Source organism: Pygocentrus nattereri, chromosome 26 (genome assembly GCF_015220715.1).
Source record: "Pygocentrus nattereri isolate fPygNat1 chromosome 26, fPygNat1.pri, whole genome shotgun sequence".
NCBI classification, from domain to species: domain Eukaryota; kingdom Metazoa; phylum Chordata; class Actinopteri; order Characiformes; family Serrasalmidae; genus Pygocentrus; species Pygocentrus nattereri.
In genome coordinates this window covers 25,367,247-25,388,192 of record NC_051236.1, presented here as the reverse complement: position 1 = coordinate 25,388,192, position 20,946 = coordinate 25,367,247, and the positions used below count along the sequence as shown (strand labels likewise).

At 38.9% G+C, this 20,946-nt stretch overlaps 1 protein-coding gene across 9 annotated transcripts in view; it reads left to right on the top strand.

Moving 5' to 3' along the window:
• Window positions 1-20,946, top strand: part of shroom2a (shroom family member 2a) — a 47,698-nt gene that overhangs the window by 10,946 nt on the left and 15,806 nt on the right. For 4 of the 9 annotated variants that reach the window (XM_017698149.2, XM_017698153.2, XM_017698151.2 and 1 more), the window contains one exon: window positions 9,989-10,137. The exons of 1 other annotated variant lie outside the window; for it this stretch is intronic. In XM_017698149.2, the coding sequence (XP_017553638.2) occupies window positions 9,989-10,137 (149 nt within the window). Of the gene's footprint in view, window positions 1-9,988; window positions 10,138-14,931; window positions 14,948-17,127; window positions 17,448-20,946 lie in introns of those variants that run through there. 4 more of the 9 variants (XM_017698156.2, XM_037534851.1, XM_017698154.2 and 1 more) reach the window with 2 other exon arrangements.

The window sequence follows — 20,946 nt, the reverse complement described above, 5'->3', positions numbered from 1 at the left end:
ATTGCACCTGGCCCTCTATTTTCCCTCCCTGTTCCTAACTGTAATCCTCTTGATTTAGGAATGAACTTATTATGAATTTATTAAACTGTTTTTCTGGGTTGTTGAATAATGCCAGATATCGTTGAATCATGAATTTTATCAATGCACTTCTTCCTGCCTTATCTGTGACATTTTCACAAGGCCAATGTCAGAGCTGTACTGATGTCTGGATGGCATCCATTCCCATATCACATGTTCTTTTTCCTTCTCAGTACTTCAACAGCTAGGCATTTTTAGTACTGCTTTGCTGTGACATGAAACATTATACAAAGTACAGGTCATCTTTTAACTGATTAGATTTTTAGTATACTTAAAAGATGTAGTCTTTGGTTTTAGATAGGAAAAGCATAGTTTTTTTTTTTTTTTTTTAAGTGTGATATCTGGATAAGAGCCTGGCTTATCTGAAACTCCGCCAATGATGTGCATTAGCTAGCTGTGCTACTTTAGTTACCTTGGATCAAGTAGTGCTGCAGTGGAGAACAGCAGGCAAAGTAAAGTACAAGTCAGAGTTCGAACCCCGATCTGTCTCCAACATCAGTATCTGTAGCATGAGGCTTAAGCATCCAAAGAGTTTGCATTTGAGGTTTTACGTCTTGTTGGGAGACTAGATGTCCTCTAAAGCCAGACATCCATACCGTGTGACTTTAGAAATCTGTTTTGGTGACTTGTGTGTGTTTAAATTGACCATCCTTTGCACACACAGCCTGCGTTATTTATGTGAAATGCAGCACTTACAGGCAGCTCTGTCTGTGGACAGTTTCAAATAAAGCTGTCAGAGAAAATTCTGCATAGAGCGACTTTGGTAGGAAATGTTGACCTTTTTCTGTCTTCATTTAGTTAACCTGCGTGTTTCCACCCATATTAGGGAAAGTGGTTGTGTGTGTTTGTGTTTTAAAATGTGCTAAAATTACAGTGTATTACTGGCGAGAACCTGCCAAGACGGAGTGTTTGGAAAGACCCACAGCTTTGTCTGACTGTCATTGTGTCAGTTAAGCATGGCAGTGTACACTCGGCTTAGGTCACCACATATCAGAAAGTTGGTATCACACCGATACCCGATACCAGTATTGGTATTGATGCATCCCTTAGTCTGTCCAAAGCAAAGTTTTATAGCAGTCACATTTAATGCTTTGGCGTGATTACTACTGTGTTGCAGTTCTTAGTCAGTTTATCTTGGTAACTATAAAATTTTATACTATAAACTATAAAGTTTATAACTATAAAATAAGTAGAAAGTAAATCAGTATGTTGGTTACACAGTTACAAGAACGCAGGTTTGTTTCCTGACTTCTCAGAGCTCCCGGCTGTCGCATGGATTTGTTAAATTCCATCAGCAGCACACTTGATTTAGTTTAATAAAGGCTAGATTAGACAAACTAGGTGTTGCGTGATAACTGTAAACACTTTGGAAGTGGTTAGGATAACACAGTGACACTCAGTGCTGTGTTTATGTATTTGTAGTATTTTGTTTTATTTGAATTAGTTTGTGTTAGTTTTTTTATATAGATAAATGGCTTTACATATCCCATTCTCAGTATTCCAGAATAGCATTGGTGGTGATATTGATGCATTTTGGGTTATTTATTTATTTAATTATATGTTCAGTGGTAAGGTTTCCCTGTTCGTTTTTTGGATGATATCAACTGATATATGACAATATTGGATGGCATTAACATTGGCCAGTGTTAACTAAAACCTACATATCAGCCAGTGGGGGAATGTACTTTTGACTTTCTGCTTCCACTGTCCTTTCAGATGATTGCTGAGTGCTGTCCATGGCTCCTAGAGTAACTGGCAGTGCCAGGAACAGAGATGGAATGTTGAAGCGTTGCTGGATGCTCCAAATGTACTGAATTATGCCTGACAGCCTGAAGCCTGTTGGAATGGCATGATCTAGCATCTGGAATATATTTAGCTTGGATTAGAGAAACCTGGACAAGTTTAAAACCTTCACTTGGAATTCTGCCTTTGATTTTTAAAGGAAAAATGTGTACAGGCTGTGCTAAGGTGACTCTTCTGTGAAGGGACCCTTATTTTGGGGAGGTGTGTGTTTTTGTTTTTAAAGCATTTCAGTCTCCATTATTCTGAATCCTTATCTGCTTATTTGATTTAGTCACTAATGCTGTGCGAGTTACTCTCAGTATTTGTTAGTGTTAAAGAGATGGATCAAGATGAATGGTATTCGTATCATGCTCTCATTTCTCTTAACTACACTTTGCTGGATTATTTTGGAAAAGGTTTAGCTCTCACTTACTGGCTGTGTGTATTACCTCATTTTTATAGTCCTTCTTGGTTTCATGAAAGAAAAGAATGGTACTCTGAACACTGAATCGACAAGAAGCTAGTTTTACTTTAACTGAAAAGGTATTTAGAGGAAAAAAGAGAAAGCTGGAACTAATTAAAATGCTCGGCATTCTTTTCATACCACTGGTTTTGCCAAAGGTCTTCATCGTGTTTATTTTAAATCCCCCATCTCAATAAACCCAAATAATCCTGTTTTACACTGCGTGCACCCTGAACGCAGACTTTCACAAGCCCCATCTGTCTTTTGTTTTCCATATGAATATGTTAATATGGAATGGTGGGGTTCTTACAAGCCAGGCATTCCGTCAGCGTTAAACCTATTTGTAGACAGTAGATTTAAACAGTTAAGTATCGTGTTGAAACCGGTTAAGAACAAGATGACTGTAAAGGCATGTGTTACAGAATGAGACCAGATATAAAGTCATTCTTTATCTTTTCATCCTACAGTTAGTTTAAAGAGCTCAAGTGATTTTGCTTTATCCATTACAGAGCAGTAGTGTCTCTTTGAATGGAGTTTTAGACAGATTGCATTGATCCTATACTAGATTTCAACATCAGGTCGATGTAAGCAGAAAATGATGGACAGATTTTGAAGGGAAAAAAAGAATTAATCTGATCTGCTAACAAATCTAGCTTTTAATAGCACACACTCACGCTGTGTAATGTGACCTTGTTAGCTGTGTATTTGTTCCTGTAGGGTGGTAGGATGTAATAAATGTACATTTATTATTGATAAAGACTTTCAGTGGGACAAAACTGAACTGGCAAATAAACAGTATACATAAAATAAACTTACTTGAATACTTGAGTGTGTAAGCTACAATATGTCCCTGTCAAATCCCGTGTTCAACGTAACAGAGATAAGTTGGTCATTCAAAGCAATAAGTTCCCATTTTTATCAGTTATTCTTTGTACTTTGGTTCTGTCATTTGTGATTTTTAAATTTTTTTTAATTTTTTATTTTTTTGGTAATTTCAAAAATTGTGACTATAGATGCACTACAGGGTATTATTTTTGGCTGAAATGTTTTGGTGGCTGAGCTTTTGGTGCATGTCTTTTAAAAATAGCTTATGTTCTAGCTCAGTATGAAGAAAAGGTGGAATTGTGCTGCATGTAGTTTTAGTGAAATGTATATTATTATATGTTCAAAGGTGAAGTACCAAACCCAAATGGAACGTTTAAGCTTCACTAAGCTGCTGAACTGTGTCTGATTACATGAGATGTTTTTTCAGTAAAGGAATATCCATCAAACTACCACTGTCTGATTTAAAGGAGCCATAGAATGCATTTATTAAGCATTTTAAGTTAATCTGTCATGCCTACGTAGAAGGCATGTGACTTTGATCGTGGTAAGAAATGCCCAGATGAGGTTTTACACACCCATTTATAGCCCTATTATTTGGCACCGTAGTGAAACAAGCTGTTTTCCCTTTTTTGGTGGGCTCATTAATACTTTAATGAGCTCTGCTCTGATTTGCTGCTTTACAGCCAGTGAAGCACCATTATGGCTCACACAGAAACATGTCGACATAGACACAGAAAAATAAAGTAAACTTGTGTAGATAAGCCAGGACGTCAGATTGTTTAGTTAGCTACCCCATCTGCTTGGAGCTAGCTACTAGCTAATGTCACTTATACTAGCTACTTGCTTTTGGTCATGACAACAACACAAAGTAAATTGATGTTGTTCATGTGGTCCACAGTGAAAAGATTAACTTTCTTCAGCTGTCAGAAAGTGAAAGTGAAGTCTGCTACTTACGGGTGGCAGTTGGGTTGTGAAACTAATAAAGTTGAAACTGCCCCTCTCTTCAGTGCATTCAGGGTCAAATGTGAAGCCTTCTCAATGTTGTCCAAGGTTTGAGAAAGTCAGAGTGAAATGTGCAGAGGAAACTTACAACTTTTGAATTTTGAATTTGAAAGTTTTCCAGGATCTTGTTAAAGGTGAGAGCTGCATAATCGACCTATACATCTTACAGCATTCAGGGTGGGATTGAACATTTGATTGAGAAGCCAACTTCATCCTCAGTCTAAGATCATCTACCATGCCTGTTGACCATAATCAGGCCTTTAGATGAAAAGTTGTATGTTCCTTGGAAAGGGTATAAAAAGTGCTGACATTGCTTTCACAGCCTGGAACAATAGACAGTCCACCATTTTCTGCTGTTGCTGTCTGCTGTTGCTTGTTGAACGAGCGTATATACCAGTGTATACCAGTATGTAACTGCTGCACCATTTAAGGTGGAACGGGAGCATTCAAACAAGAGGCTGGAGAACGAGAAACTGACTTTAGTTTCCCATGTTTTTTTTTGTAGCGCTTGACAGTTTCTCATTTCAGATTAAATGTATCAGGAAACCAGCTGAAGTGATTATAGGTGCGAATAAGTCTGTCTCCAAATTATCGATGTTGGTCCTAAATTTTTCTCTTTGCTTTTTCGTTAGCTACTAGCTAGGTGAACTAGCAGTTATAGGCTACAGTAAATCCAGTGTTTAAGATCATTTATTGTTAAAACTGTGAACGATCACCTGGGCTGTATTTTCAAAGAAGGATTATTTTATTTTTACCTACAAATCTGATTCTGATGTGGAGCCGCAACCAGCCAGTAAAAGAGCCGGCGGTTGCCGACCTTTGAGTCGGCGTGTGGAAGCACTTCGGCTTCTGTGGAGCTAAGGGAGAAAACCATATTACGTGTTTCCACCCATTTTCTGCCTGGTTGTAGTTGCTGCCAATCAGAGGACCATCGATCCAGTTATGTCAAAGCTTCCACCCAACTCAGAAAGGATGAAACTAAATCCAAACTCTGTCGCAACTTTTATTGCCAAGGATTTGCATCTGTACTCCGTCTTTGAGAACCCTGGCTTTCGTGCTATGGTACACACTTTGATGCTGAGATTCATTGACCCATCTCGAAGATATTTTACTGACACAGCGACTTCATTATAGACCGGTATAAATATTTAGCTTTATAAGTTCCAAGTTGGTACACAGTGGAAAAAAATTAATCCTGTATATAAAAAAGATGCATCAACATGCATTGGTAATTGTTTTATAATCGCACCGCAGCCTCTGAATTGAATGAGGTGCCTTGAGATTCCCACCTCTACTGAATTAAATGATACACCCATGGGCTAAGAACAGTCTTGTCTATTGGATGAGATTTCATGTGCCCAGTTGTCCTCAACTCTGAGCTCCACCTTCCCCAAGCATTGGGTTGGTTTAGAAATTTCACTCAGTTTCCTTTCTAAGTCTGGTCCAGACGTTTGTTTGCGAGATTTGTTTTTTCCTGTAACAAAGCAGTCAGACAATGACATTACTGTCACATTATATAATGTAACGTTATTTTGTATCTTGTAACTACCAACTAGGGGTTACATAGACTAGTTGACTAATAAGTCGACTTATCAGCGCTGTGGGTGTCAGCCAACTAATTATAGACAGGTAAAATCTGCAGTGAACCGACAGTAAAAGGAAACGGAAATCAGTTTTTGTGCTGAACACAAAGTCCAAAGTACTTTAATAGTGTGGAAAAACTGAAATGATGCCAGTTCCACTGTAAGCTGTACAAGACTTTGCTGAAATACAGTCTCATTAGCCAGACTGGGTAGGTTTTGAGAACACCAATAGGAAAGGGCCATTTGACTGACATGCAAATCATCCTCTGATGGACTGTTTAGTACTATTGGTCCAACTAGGCCTATATCTTGCTCTGAAAGGCTTATTGGTGAGTTGATGCAGGTGCTTGCTACTAGCATTTGGTTTGATAAACAATCATTTCTTTGACACTGCAAGGACCAGAGGCAGTATAATTCTCGTTGAGGGGGATATTCTGAAAGCTATTTAGTGTGTGCAGAGTGTCTGAGGCTTACTGAAATACAGAGCACACAAAGCACACATCTCACACCACCAACCACAGAATCTTTCACTAGATTTCTGGAATGCTCTTTTTTTGTTTTTGTTTCGTTTTTTGTTTTGTTTCTTTGGTAATGACGACTAGTCGACAAGTGAAAATGAATAGTCATGCAGTCCCCGACCTCCAACACTGTTCAGCAGTAATTCTTTAAATCCATGTGCTTTTAAACCAGTATGACACGAGACGAAGATTCCCTTTTGTTGTAGGCTGACAGTATGTATTTGTACTTGCGTGTACCATTTTGTTAAGGTATTGTTCACTTATTTGTGATGTAATAAGCCTTTTTGTAATGTTATTGCTTTGAGTCTCATTGTTCAAACTCTTGATTTGACAATGGGCAGTTTAGACACACTTACACAAAGCTAATGAACGCAATGTTGCTTGCCAGTCTCATACATTGTTGGTGGTTGGAGAACTCTTAGCCCCGACTGTCCTGAAGGATTTATAACAAGGAAACAAGAGGCAGCTTTGTATTGTGTAAGTTTACATGCAGAAAACAAAAGCATTGTGTGCTTTTGTGTTTGTTTGTGTGTATTTGGACATTGGGTTGTATTCTGAGCCCTGTGTGGGAGGGATGCAGGCCAGACAGAAGCTGTCAGCTCAGCGCCCTGTCAGCGCCACACACAGGACGTCAGTCAGCAGAACATACACATTCCTCAGAGCCACATCCTCGCCCCCCCCCAAAACTGCACACTCAGGCAGTGGAAGGACATGGGCGTTGGTTCCAGATGTCTAAGATGCTAAGAACATTCTAGAACTCCTGAATAAATGAATACCTGCATGCCTCGCAGTGTATCTGTGTGGCAGTTCATCATACAGATGATATAGTTCTCACTTACAGGCTCCCTCTTTATCCTGTACGGTACTTTGATGGCTGTGCTCTTCTATTGTTCTCGATCATGCACTTTCTCAGTATGATGCTGATTGCCAGAGGGGGGCATACATTTTTGAGCCTGTTTTAGATTAGCATTTGAGGTTATTTTAAGTTCTGCTTGTTCAGGCATTCTCAAACGCCTTCCTTGTTTTATATTCTCCGAGGGGACTCTGACTTGCAGAATCCTGCACATTCTGAAATAATAAACACAGCAAAGCCTGGATGTACACAAGTCAGAACTAAAATAACCACTGTTGAGCATTGTGGGTTTGATGATTTAAGATGTTTTGTTGTTCCGGAAGCCCCTAGAGCTGTTTAGCCAAGCAGCTTTTGGATTTTACTAGCAACTTCAAAGAGTACTGTAGTGCTTTAAAAGAGGCATATGAAGTGGTTAAACTAACAGTGTTGCAAGATGAGCATCAGTGTAAACTGTTGCAGTGTAAACCATTTCAGTGTAAACTATTTAATTTCTAATTATATGAATGTATTCTTGCGTAACCATGTTTTAGGAATTTGTTTAACATAGCATTTGTAGTCCTTGGTGTGCGAGTGTCCAGGGTTTTCCTTCCCCCCAGAGATTCACTGGTTTATTACTCTTGAAGTGCTGAGTTGCACTTGACAGGGCTTGGAATGCTATTAACAACGTAAATAAGCTACTAAACATCCATCCATCCATCCATTTTCTAAGCCGCTTCTCCGTCAGGGTCGCGGGGGGTGCTGGAGCCTATCCCGGCAGTCTTTGGGCGGAAGGCAGCTACTAAACAGCAGAATTTAAAGAATTTTTATTTTAATTTTCAGTGCCAGTGTTAAAATGACCCTGCATCCCTGAGAGGGAAGTGGCTTAGAAAGTGTGTCTGTGAGTGTGTGTGTGTGTGTGTGTGTGTGTGTGTGTGTGTGTGTGTGTGTGTGTGTGTGTGTTAAAATGAGGCAGGATGTTACAGAAACTTAACTCTAGAAAGTTTTTGACCTTTGAGATGACCTCATTAGGTTGTCGCAATTGTAAAGCGGCTTTGCTCAGTTGATTAGTATAGCCTAGTACATTGTGATGTTCAACAAAAGGAATGCAGCCTGATGTCCAATTACTTAAACTGCAAAAAAAATCTCTGCAATCCAATTCTAAGTTAGGTGAATGCAGCGGCTACCTGAGTGTCTTAGTGGACTACTGTGTTACTGTGAAGCCAGATATTTCCCTGTGATACTTCAGTGTTCAGTGTTCAAGTCTTGACCATCAGTATTTGAAGCAGCACTTCTGTTTTAGCACATAGCATGACACATCATTTCAGGAATTCATGTAGACCAGACCCTTTTCTACATGGTCTCCAAATCTGCCCTTTATGAGAGTTTAAGTAAAAGGCTTGCAATTAACCTGGTGCTAACTTGGCTCTGCTGGTGATCTGTGCAGAGCTTATGGTCTGAACCCCAGTGTGCTGATTTAATATGTGGAGCATGCCATTCCTGTGTAGTAATTCAGGCTAGAATTCTTTTAACAATAACACTTGGCAGCTGGAGAGCCATCGTTTGCAGCTTAAGTGAACCTGCTGCCCTTTCTTACAGTGAATGCCCAATTATACCCACACACCAATTTGACCTTCAGAGGGAGATGATGCTTGGCAGAGGGAGATGATGATTAAGGTCAAATAAGATCAAAGGCTCAAATTAACCTTTATAGTACATGACCAAGAGAATTCTGGAGTTGCATAGTTGTAGGTAGTGCTTCTAATTCTAAACTGCAGTTCCATTCAGTATTAAACAATATAGTGAAACTGGACTCCTAACAACCATGCAAGGTCTGGTAGACAAGCAAAACTGTCACCATCAGATCATATCGGATTCATATCTGTAGACATTTACGTTTGTAAATATTGACACTGGACAAATAATGTTTTGACCAATATTTCAAATGAGTAGAGACGCTGGCTGCTGTGTTGCACTTAATGTGTAACTCTTTTGAAACAAATGTTATGATTCTCTGTAATAATCCAAGTGGATCTAGTACCAATTTCTGCATGTTATGAATGTTTATGCATCAACATCAACACCGGCGTTGGCAAATACACACATTAAATATATTGGAAATCTGCATCAGCTCACCAATCCCATATTGCTTCATTCATAATTTAACGATTTTATCTTTGAGAGAGAGAGGAGAAAATCACTTTCCACTGTTGCTGCAGATCTGAAAAATGTGATATTTAGTTGATGAGGCATCTGTGTAGTATGGTTAGAAATATGTTTGACTGGAAATTACACAAATGAAAAGTGGACTTTTGCACAGTACTGTATATTCATGGTGTTTGTACCCTTTACTAACACTTCTGAATACAGTTGACGGACACTTGCTGAAGTGGGTCCTTTAGGTACTTTGTGGCACATTAGATGTCCGTGAGCTCCTGCCATTCAGTGAGATACATGTTAGCTATTTGTGTGTATGTGTATGTGCTGAACCATTTTTCTCTGCAGGGATGTGTGTGTGTGTGTGTGTGTGTGTGTGTGTTCTTGTACTGCTCTACTTGTGAGGACCTCATGCCCTCACTGTCATAGGACAGTGAGGCCAATTGGACAATAGGACAATTGCAAAATTTTTGCTGGTCCTCAGCTGAGCATGTGTTGTTTTCACCACAATTACTAATTTTATTTGGAAACTAAAAGAGCAGAAAAATTGCCTTTTGGGTACTGAGGTTAAAGTTAGGGTTAGGCTTATGTTTAGGTGTGGTATTACTTAGCTACAGTCACATAAAAATCAATAGAAACCTTTGGTCATCCTCATAAGTATAGCAAGACAAACGTGAGTGTGTGCGTGTGTGTGAGAGAGAGTAACTGTATTTCTGTGTACTGTGCTTTATCTGACTGTTGTGTGTTGCAGGTGGAAGAAGGCAGCAAGGCTGCTGCAGTGAGTCTTCAGGCAGGAGACGAGCTTTTAAACATCAATGACATTTCTCTCAGCGGCTACAGGCAGGAGGCTATCTGCCTAGTGAAGGGCTCCCACAAGACACTCACTCTGGTTGTGAAACGGTAATCTATGTGCAGACACACGCAAACCCACCCCTGGGCCTCACACACCTGTTCCCCATGCGCCAAGAGCGCCCATCTCCATGGCTACTTTTTGAATGCAACCATAGTGACGGACCGTAGTAGTACGGGCAGTGATGTGAAATGGGGACATGCTGTTTGTGATGAGAATTACTGGTATCAGTGCAATCCTGTGAGGTTCTGTGTGTGCTATAGATCACTTAGAAAGTGGGTGTGGCTAATGCAGTTTTATGCATCCCATAGCATATTATGTCAGTGACTGTACTTTAGAGTGTAAACAATTTGCTGTCATGACTATTGGTAAGAAGTCTGAGGTGTTCATTTATTGATTTTATAGAATAATTATTGTTAGAAATAGAAAATTGTTAGCAGTGCTCAGCAGTTCACTTTGCCATAATTTTGTTGTTTTACCTTGATATGTGCTTGTAACTTGACTATGATGCCATCTAGTGATATCTTACTAAGTATTGCTTGGTAATTAACATGTATTTGCTGTTCCTGGAAAGTATGTCAGTGCACATTTATCCTTTGTTTCATATTATGTTGATGTTCTTCATTTCTGAGCTAGTGGATGTTTATGACTCATAAAAGTCCTAGTTAGACAACTCACTCTTTCAGTGTGGCCTGTTTTTCATGCTTCTCCAGTAGCGTATTTCTCCCATTATGTGTTGATTTAAAATACTAACTCTATTCTTAAGAGTGCAATGATCTGTACTGATTATGAACAACTAGCCATTAAACTAATATTTCTTGTGGATGCAACAGGCATTGTGAGTGGCTTGTTGGTTTCATTGAAAACTGGTTGCTGGAAATGTTGGTTATAGTAGAAAAACGTGTTTTAGGGTGTTGAGGTCTTTGTTTTTATGAATAACATTGACTTTCCCTGTAATTCAAATTCTGCTTGTTATCACCATAAAGACCCATAAATGGAGATGTTCAACAACATTGCTAGTTAGGATGCAGCCTAACTTTGATTGCCATTCAGTGGATCGGTATGTCCACAGATGGTGCCTGGAGAAGTCCTGACAGGCCAGTTTGGCCAGATTGTTCCTTGATGTTGTGACAGTTCCCAGCAAGTGCTACGTGTGAATGGGAAGCATGGCAGGGAAGTGGAGAAAGTGACTGGGTGACTCAGGGGTGGGCAGTATGGCATTTTTATTGTTATTGTGATAAATTACATGAAGCCACAGTATGAGTTCATGGACAGATTGTGCATATAGTCAGTACTTCAAGTATTATAGTGACCAACTGCCTGTTTCATTAAAATGAGAGTGTGATTTGGCCTGGTTAACTGGATTTAGTTCAGTGTTTGAAATGTTGAATAAATATCATTGTATTCACAGTTTTTGATATTTTTAAATGTCACACTCTGGGCTCTTTTATGATCGTTTCAACTCACAAAACCTCAGGAAAACACTGTAATGTATCCTAGAAATGTCTTAAAAGTATCATGGTGTTGTATTTTTACTCTTTTAGTTCATTGCCATTACTTTCATTATTGGTTATACTTTAAAATTTTAGCATGCTGCTGTTGCAACTAGAGCTACAGTTTCTGCCTGTTGCAGCAGATTTCATGCAAATGGTAGTAAATCTGTAAATGTAGCCCCTGAGGTTGATGTCTTTTGTTAACCTTTAGCTAAAAGGAAGCTTCTGGGATTCTAGGCATCCGACAGTATGACTGCATTTCATCTGATCCCTTTTATTTTGTTGTTTTGAATTGGCATGTATATGTAATCAGTTTCCATAGGGACTGCCTTATCTTACAGTAATGAGGAAACTAGCTTTCAGCCCATGTTTAAGGGTGTTGCCTGTGTTTTGCATATGATGACCTCATTTGAAACTTTGAAGTCACACAGAAGGGAAAGAGTTGTTAGGCTTGTTCCAGGTACTGTACAAACACTGGAAGTGGCATGAGTAGGTGCAAAAGCTATGCTCATTTAGCAAGAGTCTATGTATCAGGGTGAATAATGCAGCTGTAGGTGTGCAGTTTATTTTATACTGTTTATTTCTACATAATCATAGAATAGCACAAATTAAGTGTTCATTTTTGAAAAAAACACCTTTGCAGCAAAGCGGCAATAGATTTTGGAGCAGGGTTCACTGTGGATTTGTCTCCCACTTTGCTTGTACGGATGAGTATCGGCTGATCATGAGAATGATCTGATGCTTGTGTTTTCATAGATAATGCGAACACACTGACTACATCTCAAGTTATACATTGTAATAGAAAATCATTAGTGCCATATTAAAAAATGATGAATGATTGATTTTTTTTGTTAATTTCACATCCAATTCTGCTATAAATCCAGTTAAACAGAACTATTAAATCTTTCACTGTAACAAAACATACAGTTGTACAGTGTTCTGCAAGTACTGAGAATATCCACAGTATCCTCAGAAAATATATATGGTAGCATCTTTGGAAGTAAATTAAGATAACGGTAAACATAAATGTGTTACATGTATTATGCATATGTGAAAAATTGTGATTTTACAGTGGCATTAAAATAATTTTTCAGATATGCATGATGTGGTGATTTGACAGATTTTTGCACCCCTTTTTTATTCATTATGACTGACTGAGCGGATAGCTTCCTTGCCAGTTACTTTTAAAACGCTGCAGTAAAATCTCTTCATTTTACATGTTTGGATAATGTTGCTCGCTCTGAACTGATATCTTTGGTTCCTTTGGATTACTTACCTGTTAAGTACGTTGTATACACTTTCACCTTTCAGTTTCAAATGAATTATTTCAACTTAATACAATTACTTTAATTCATGGTGCATCAAAAAAATTTTCAAAATTTTGTATTTTTGAAGTTAGCTATCGAGACAGTTTTCACTGTTTCACGTAAAAACACATGTTCACCACTTGGCAGAGTTTCTAACAGCATGCCACAAAGGAAATCTCAATCGAGTGAACCCAGTCGAGTGAATGCACTGCACGCTGACCCTGTGAAACAAAAGTGGCCTGCGGATGGCTCCATTGTTGCTCTGGGCAACCACAGTGCCCAGTAGATTTTATTTGTTTGGATTCCTGAGGCCTTCGTGGACTTGCAAGCGGCGTGGGTGGAGGTACTTATAACGGTTTTTGCCATATCATCTAAAGTCATTTTTTAAAACGTGGCTAGCTTTAGTTTTTTCTTTGTTTTTTTGTGTAGAACAAATAAGTGAATCCAGTGAGCAATTCTCATTTCATCAAAGCGCTCATTCAGTAAATGTCAAACAGTTGATAAATGTTAAACAGTGCTGCTAACTAGGAGAGAGGAGCTGGTTGGCATTGACTTCGCTACCATGGTAATTGCTCTGCCCACCACAGAACATGTTCAGATTTGGCTAACTAAAGTAATTCATATAATTCATATAATTACAAATAATCAAAATCAGAGAAAGGCACACAGAAGGGGAAGAGTTGTCGGGGGCAGGCCAAAGCATGCCTGAAGAGAATCCCACAAATAAATGAATAGTATAAATAAAAGAGAGCGATCACTAAATCGTATATAAACAAAATAACAATATAAAAGGATGAACGGTAGAGCAGTTAAAAATGAACAGTCATTCTAAAGAGTTACAGAGCAACTGATCACATGAACAACATGCAGATTCTTGTGTGTTACAGAGATGGCGGTGCCTTCAGTCCAACAGCCACAGTTACAGAGCCCAGCAAAATACCAAAAATAGCGCTTCCGTGATTTAATTCTTACTTTGTGATTCCTAAGATAAATGGCATATGGTGAAGATACTTCACAGTGAACCTGATGACTGTGACTGTTGTGTTATTTCAGCAGAGGGTAACGTATTTGTGAACAGACTGTCAGATATTGAATGTCAGTTTGCCTTGACGGAACTGCGCAGGCGGGAGTGGGCCAAAACGTTTCGGTTGCGCACGAGAAGGGGACAAACGACCTCTCCCAGGGAGCTTAAGCTTCTTGTGTTGCATCATTGTCCTCTATTGTCTGTCTCTGCATGCTACGTCTGTGATTAATTGTACTGCTAAATCACTTAGGAAAGAGTAAAATTAAAACCTCGCCACACTTTTGTTTACTGTTGCTTAGTAATCAGATATGTTCATTGATATCACTGGAGTCGGAGAATTGGTTGGAATGTGTAATGAATAGACCCTTCAGCAAGCTACTGCATACTCTGTTTCAGCTCATGAGACAAAGTCATTAATGCCATCTAGTGGTTAAGCAGGGAAGGGGGCTTTCAGATGAATATTGAAGTATTGAAATATAATGAAGTATTTAAAAATATAATAGGTTTATAATGCATTTCTAACTTTATTCCTTTAGTGTTTTCCTTAAGTTTTGCTCTCAGAATGTTAACTAACAAAGCAAAGCGAACTGTGTTGACTTTCACATTGAAGAGACATAGACTGAGGATTATTGGTTTGAATTTGTTTTAGCACATTTTAGCCCAGGTCCATTAAAAGTAAAGTCTCTACAGTCTTTGTTTATCGCTTGGCCCTTAGCTGCCCAAGTCCTTGTTTTACCATCTAATAGAGTACAGGTGTGAATTGTCCTCAAACATGGAATCATGTTGCTTTGTGCTGATAGTGACCTGGGCAATGTCCGTGTAGGTTTCAGAAGCCAATTATATCCAGCAAAGCTCCTCAGTCACATAAGCTTAGAGAGTACTAATCAAAGCAGGGGATATGCTCAGTTGCTTTTGTTCAGTGACTTGCAGAAAATGTCAAGGACTGGCCTGAGGTGGCATTCGAGACTATAAACAGACACTGAAAGCTGGTTTTAAATGTATTTCTTGATGTTGGGAGGAAACGTCATACACAACGGTAAGGACTAGTGCTATAGCTGCTTCTGTTTAAACAAACTGTTGAGTTTTCCATCAGCAAGGTGAGTTGACACCATCGATTTAGATGCTTTTCATTAGTATTAATGGAAAAGCTGTTGTTTTCACAAGAAGGCAGTGTAATCATGCTGGAATAATTACAGGCAGTGTAATCTAACAGGGATAATTACAGTGCGTGTTAGCTACCTAAGTTAAGCACATTCTACAGCAGTATCAGACCCTGTGCATTCTGGAAGTAGTTTTGTTTTGTTTTTTTCCCCAGAGTGGATTTGACAAAGCTTGTCTCGCTTGGTTCCTTCTTATCATTTTTTTAAATGAAATGTAATGAAAATGTAAAGAAAATGAACAAAGTCATTTGTTGGTTCACACTGAAGGTTTAGTATTTATCATCCCACTTGACCTCCTTGTGCTATGATGCCAAGGACTCTCTGTTCTTGTCATGGCTGGTATGTGAACAGTACATGGAAAAGATGGTGATGAGGGATTTGTCCGCCTGTTCCTGGCTCAGTCAGCACATTTCAAAGGCTTAAGGGCCCGTGTTTGACATTTCCCATGAACAACCTCATGATAAGCCTGCACCCAGTGTTACATCAAAAATTTCATAGCACCATTGGGACTAAAAAGTACGATTGTGCTAAATGACAGTTTTTGCATGTGGAGGAGGTGTTCGTGTACCAATCTAGGGGTCATGTTTTGTTACTTTAGATACTTTGTGTAAATAGCATTATTTCACTGATAATGGAAACGTTTTGAGTGTTTCTTTTTGGTATCTTTAGCTTCTTTGGATGTTACCTTAAACAGTGAAGGAGTAGTGTATGTGAGTGTTGATAATGTCTGTGTCACGATAACGTGCATGGATTTTATACAAACAGAGGAGCTCCAGTTTTCATAGTGGGGGGGAACCAGCCAACTGTGCAGCTACTGACTCAACAGTTGGTATGACATGCAGCCCAGGAATGTGTTGGTCATTACGAGCAGCTTACGCTTGGCCTCTCTCGGCACTCTATCAGGGGTCTGATTCAGAAGGTTGCTGAAAAAAGCCTTTGTGTAGGCCTTCAAAAACTATGAAAATACCTGAATCCCTTATAGCTAAGTCTTCTGTGCACTTCATCAGCATTTTTTTTCCTGCAGATTCAGTATCTAGTGTTACCTTTAATGGAGTTCTACTATTTCTATTGGCTGCTTATTGAGCAAAGCCAATTAAATATAGACTATCCTTGTCAGATAAGCCATCTTCGTTAGTCCCAGCACTAGACAAATGTCTTTTTTGCTCAGTTAAAGAAACTGCCAGGAAACTTATGGTCCATCTGTCGGAGATGAACCTTTGTTTGTGGGTTTATGGGTTGTATGAGTTTGCTACCTTTTTGATGCAGTTGAAGTATTTATTTGGTGGTTAATATGATGGAATAGCTTTTATCTGGAATTTGTTTCCTCTAGACCAGAACAGTTCTTTTCTAATCATCTTGCGTTTCTTCAATAGTTTGGTCTGTGGCAGACCACTTGTTTGAATGGTGGTGCCGTTTTGAATCATATTGTCAACTTTGTAGATCAAACTCTATTTGGTTATCGTTTTTCCTCTTTTACAGGCTATTTTTAGAAAAAATGTGCTATAGGTTGATAATTGGAGCTCCTAGCCAGGCCTTAAACCAGATGGTCCACATCAGAACGTGAGATATTCAGTCTGACAGAGCAAGTCACTTGATCCATGAGGGGAGGCTTAGGTCATGGGGCATGTTTGGTGAAGTCTGGTGCTGCCTGAGACAGGCGCCCCACACAAGAATGAAGAGGGCAGCCCTGGTGTCAAGTAGCCTAGTACATGAACAACTTTGCATGTAGAGCTTTGGAAAACTTGGTGCTTTAGGTACGCTTTTTACCTTGTGTAATTGTCCAACTATTGCTGATAATACCTATTTGCTCCTTCTGCTCAATAAAGCAGTGCACTTGCACCCTGCAGAAATCAACATGTTGCCATAGTAATGGAAGACATGTAGGCCTGCCATTTAGCAGGGGATGGAGCAGCAAAGCTCAGCCCTCTCAACTGCTCATTAACATACCATCATTGAGCCAATAGGGAGGTGGAGGCTGCTAGATTACTTAAAGGGGACTGGCTTATCACAATAGCCCCCTCCCCAAATCCTTCAAGGGGTAAAACCACCATAATTCTTGTGGAAACCTGCTCTAGCTGAAACACACAGACTTTAAGATGCAGATATTTAGGGTCCAGGTCTGTAACCACGCTTAATCATTTATTTTTCTTTCTTTTTTTTTATGGAAGCAGCAGATGTTTCAAAAGACTCTGATCAGGCACTGGTCATCTGTGGAGGACCTTTTGTCCTGCTCAGTCTTTGATGTGAATGTGGAATGCAGTGTCTGAGGAGTCCACTGGAGCAAACCCGGACTCACAAACCTCTCAGATCTCCCTTTCTGGGAAGCTAATTAGGAATGTTTCTCTTTGTGTTCATGTTGCCTTGAGGGTCTGCTTGGTAAGTTCAGAGACTTATTGTGCTCTTGTTGTTTGCTTCTGCTTTTTACATCCCACATCTGTTATACTTTTCTCTTGAGCCTTCTGTTTGGACTTGTATGAGGTTTTAAGTAATAGTATAGAATGTCTCAAACTGAATATCTGTGCTCTCTGCACGACCTACAGAGTGGTTGAAGAAGTGGTAACGATTTGCAACCTGTTGCGTGTGTATTCTGACCCTTATCAGATTCAGGCCTGATTTTCATACCAGGCACCATGCAAAACCTTGACCTACATAAGCAGCAGAACAAGCTTAATGTTTTTATTCTTCTGAACTATTTTATAATCTGTGGAGATGCTCTTTGTAAACACAACAGTAGCAGCAAAATCCTTTTATTCCTTACTCTTTTTCTTTGGAATTTGTGATATTTTTTTATTTTTTTTTTGCCAGAGCTTGTCTTCTCTGAATACATTGCATGAAGGAGTTGGATAGGCTATGCCTTTTCAGCAGCGATTTGTTTGTTTTTGAACGTGCCTCATTGTGAAAACAGTGGAAGGGGACTTTCCCTTCCTAGCCCCCCTCCTTGGCCTCCATTCTGCCTGGGCTCTACTGATCCAGTCCACTGGCATATCTGTGCTGAACCAGCTGTAGCCCTGACAATACGTCTAATAAAGGGACTTGGATTAGCATCTGAATGAAAAGCGCCATGTGTGGCTAGCGCAGAGACACTTGAAGCATTTACGCAGTGAAAGAGAACAGCAGGGAAACAACCTCTTTTGGGCCTCTCTTTCCTTAATTTGTCATTAAATCTGTTCTGTTTTCTTGTCAATGTTACCTGCTTCTGATTTGATCAACCACAAATAAAATGATCAAGTTTAGACTAAAAATTGTTGAAGCTAACCACATAATTTCCTTTGAAACAGTTGCGTTTTTACATATCTTAAAAAGTAAAGTTACAAAGTTGGGTATTTGATTAAGAGCGGTTTGCAGTGAGATAAAATCTTACATGTCAAGTGTAAGTGGGATGGCGAGTGCTGAGAACGGTATTGAAACCTGTGCAGGAGCGTCTTGTGCGGTGTCTCAAGCTCAATAAAGCCTGTGGGCACAGCTCAACACTTTGTAATTGTTCCCATTAGATCATTTTTACTTGAAGGTCAAGCTTTTTTTTATGTGACCATCAGGTCTTATGTGATACCTTTTTCTAATGTGATACTTTTTCCACGTCAGGAAAGTTTTCGGAGGTTGTAACGAAAGCTAGTGAAAATGTAGGGCCCAAGTGGTATTGCCTGTGTTCTTTGACCTTTTGTGATATTGCTGTAATGTATATTTTCTTGAACTCTGAAAACGTTTTCCAAGGCTGATTAGTAAACTGGCTCAGTCTTGCTATCGTTTGAAGAAGCTTTATTTCAGAAAGCTGTTAATTTATACAGGAAATAATGGCTAAAATTATACTCATATTAGGAATATATACACTAAGATTGTGATTGGCACTTCAATTAAATACAGGTTTTGAGCAATACATTCAACTGACTGGAGAATATTAAGTACTCAATTTTATTACTCATATTGCATGAAGTACAATAAACTTGCAACCTTTTAATGAGGGCAGACCCTCCCTCTGAAAATACCACCTCTTTAATTCCGCATGACCTCGAAATCAAGAGCAGGGGGGAAAAAAGTATACTCCACGTAATCACAGATTAGCTTGTGGCCACCACATTGTTATAAAAATGTAGTTTAATAATGTTCAGTGCTCTGATACACAGAACAAAAACATATCAATATTAGGCCTGAACAGATAGGTTGATGTTGATGCTTAAAAGATGGTAAACATCATGTTGGGAAATAGAAGGGGAACGGGTGTGATATAATCATTAATTGCAATTTTTTACAATATATCATACTGATTATTTTTAGATATTACCCAGGCCTGATGTGCATTCCAAATCATTTTGATATTAGAGTATCCATAACATATGCAACTGCTAATGTGAGCAAGCATTTCCTAGTTGTTTACAGATTTTGTTGATTTTGACACCATGCTGAGGCTTATGGCAAGCCTTGTATAGTACACTGTGGTGCATGGGTATATAATTAATTGCACTGTTGATTTAAACTACAGTATTAATTTGATAACTATCAAGAAAAAAAAGGGTTTATCTGTTTGTCACATGACAATTTTTGTCTTGCAACAGCTGTGTTAATAAAGAATAAAGATGCATTCATACCGAAACATTTATCGCATATTGGCCCAGAACTGTGCTTATGTACTTACACTAAACCTTATAAAAATGCAATGATGCCAACATACGATGCCACTCGATGACTGTTATGTGACTTAAACTAAACATCCTGCCATGCTAATGAACAAACCACTCAAGCTCGGTTTGCTCTCACCGAAACTGTTTCTGACTCCATAGCAGTTGGACAAAAAGCTGTTGGTCACTTAAAACATTTTGCCTTTGCAAATTACCGGCAGGAATTCACTGTGCAGTGTTTTTAAACACAGTCACAACCACTTCACTTTGGAAAAAATCGACAGTTGCAATATCAACGTTTGTATATGCTGACTTTACTCTGTTTAACTGAACAGAATTTAGAGTCATAAATATTATGTTGATCTTTTTAATTATCCTTTTTAATGCTGTAGAGACTCAAATGTCCTACTGTACACATACCTACTGTATACATCACCTCCTGGTATATTTTAGGCGCAGTGTTAGCCTTTTTTTGTGATTCCTACTGTCACAGTGCTACAGTTGTTAAAAAGAGACAGATGAGGATCAAAACTGTGAAACATACCGGTCATAAAAAGGCTATTGGTGCATCCCTGTTAATCATCTTCAGCTGTGTTTAAATGGGAGAGTGATGGTGGAGAAATTAAAAAACAAAATCTTAGTTTGATGAAATGAAATGAAAATGTAATTGTTTTTGATTAATATGTAAAAATATATGTAAATATCAATATATATTTATAAATATCTCTAAATAAAAACAGGTGGTGTTGTGTTAGTTTCCTAACACAATCCTAAGTTTGGTGGAAGATTCAGAGAAGTGGAACTTCAGGAAGGTTGTGTGGCAATTATGTTGATCAGTTTCAACTGATTAAACATAGTTTGTTTAGATGGCTTTGCACAGTAAATTCTCACTGATCTCTCATCAAACTGTACAGTTAACAAAATATATTTTAGTTCTTCTGATTACCAAAGTGGCAGTTGTCTGGTGGCATTACGCGAAACAGATGTATTAAGAGTATGCTGATCATATTTGATACTACTTCTAAAATAGAATGACTAAAGTTAGTATTGCTTATGACTACTGTTCCGACTCTTAACAGACCCAGCTGTGAGCAGTAGGAGAGTCGGCGAAAACGTTTGTGTGCAGTGTGTACAATCACGTAAAATAAAATACGTTTTCGAGCATAAGAGGTACCCAGTCAGGCACCCACATAGCATTTCCTGCAGGCCCAAATTCTGCATTTTACATGCTCCAGACAAGCAGGAAAATGCTCTTAAATAAT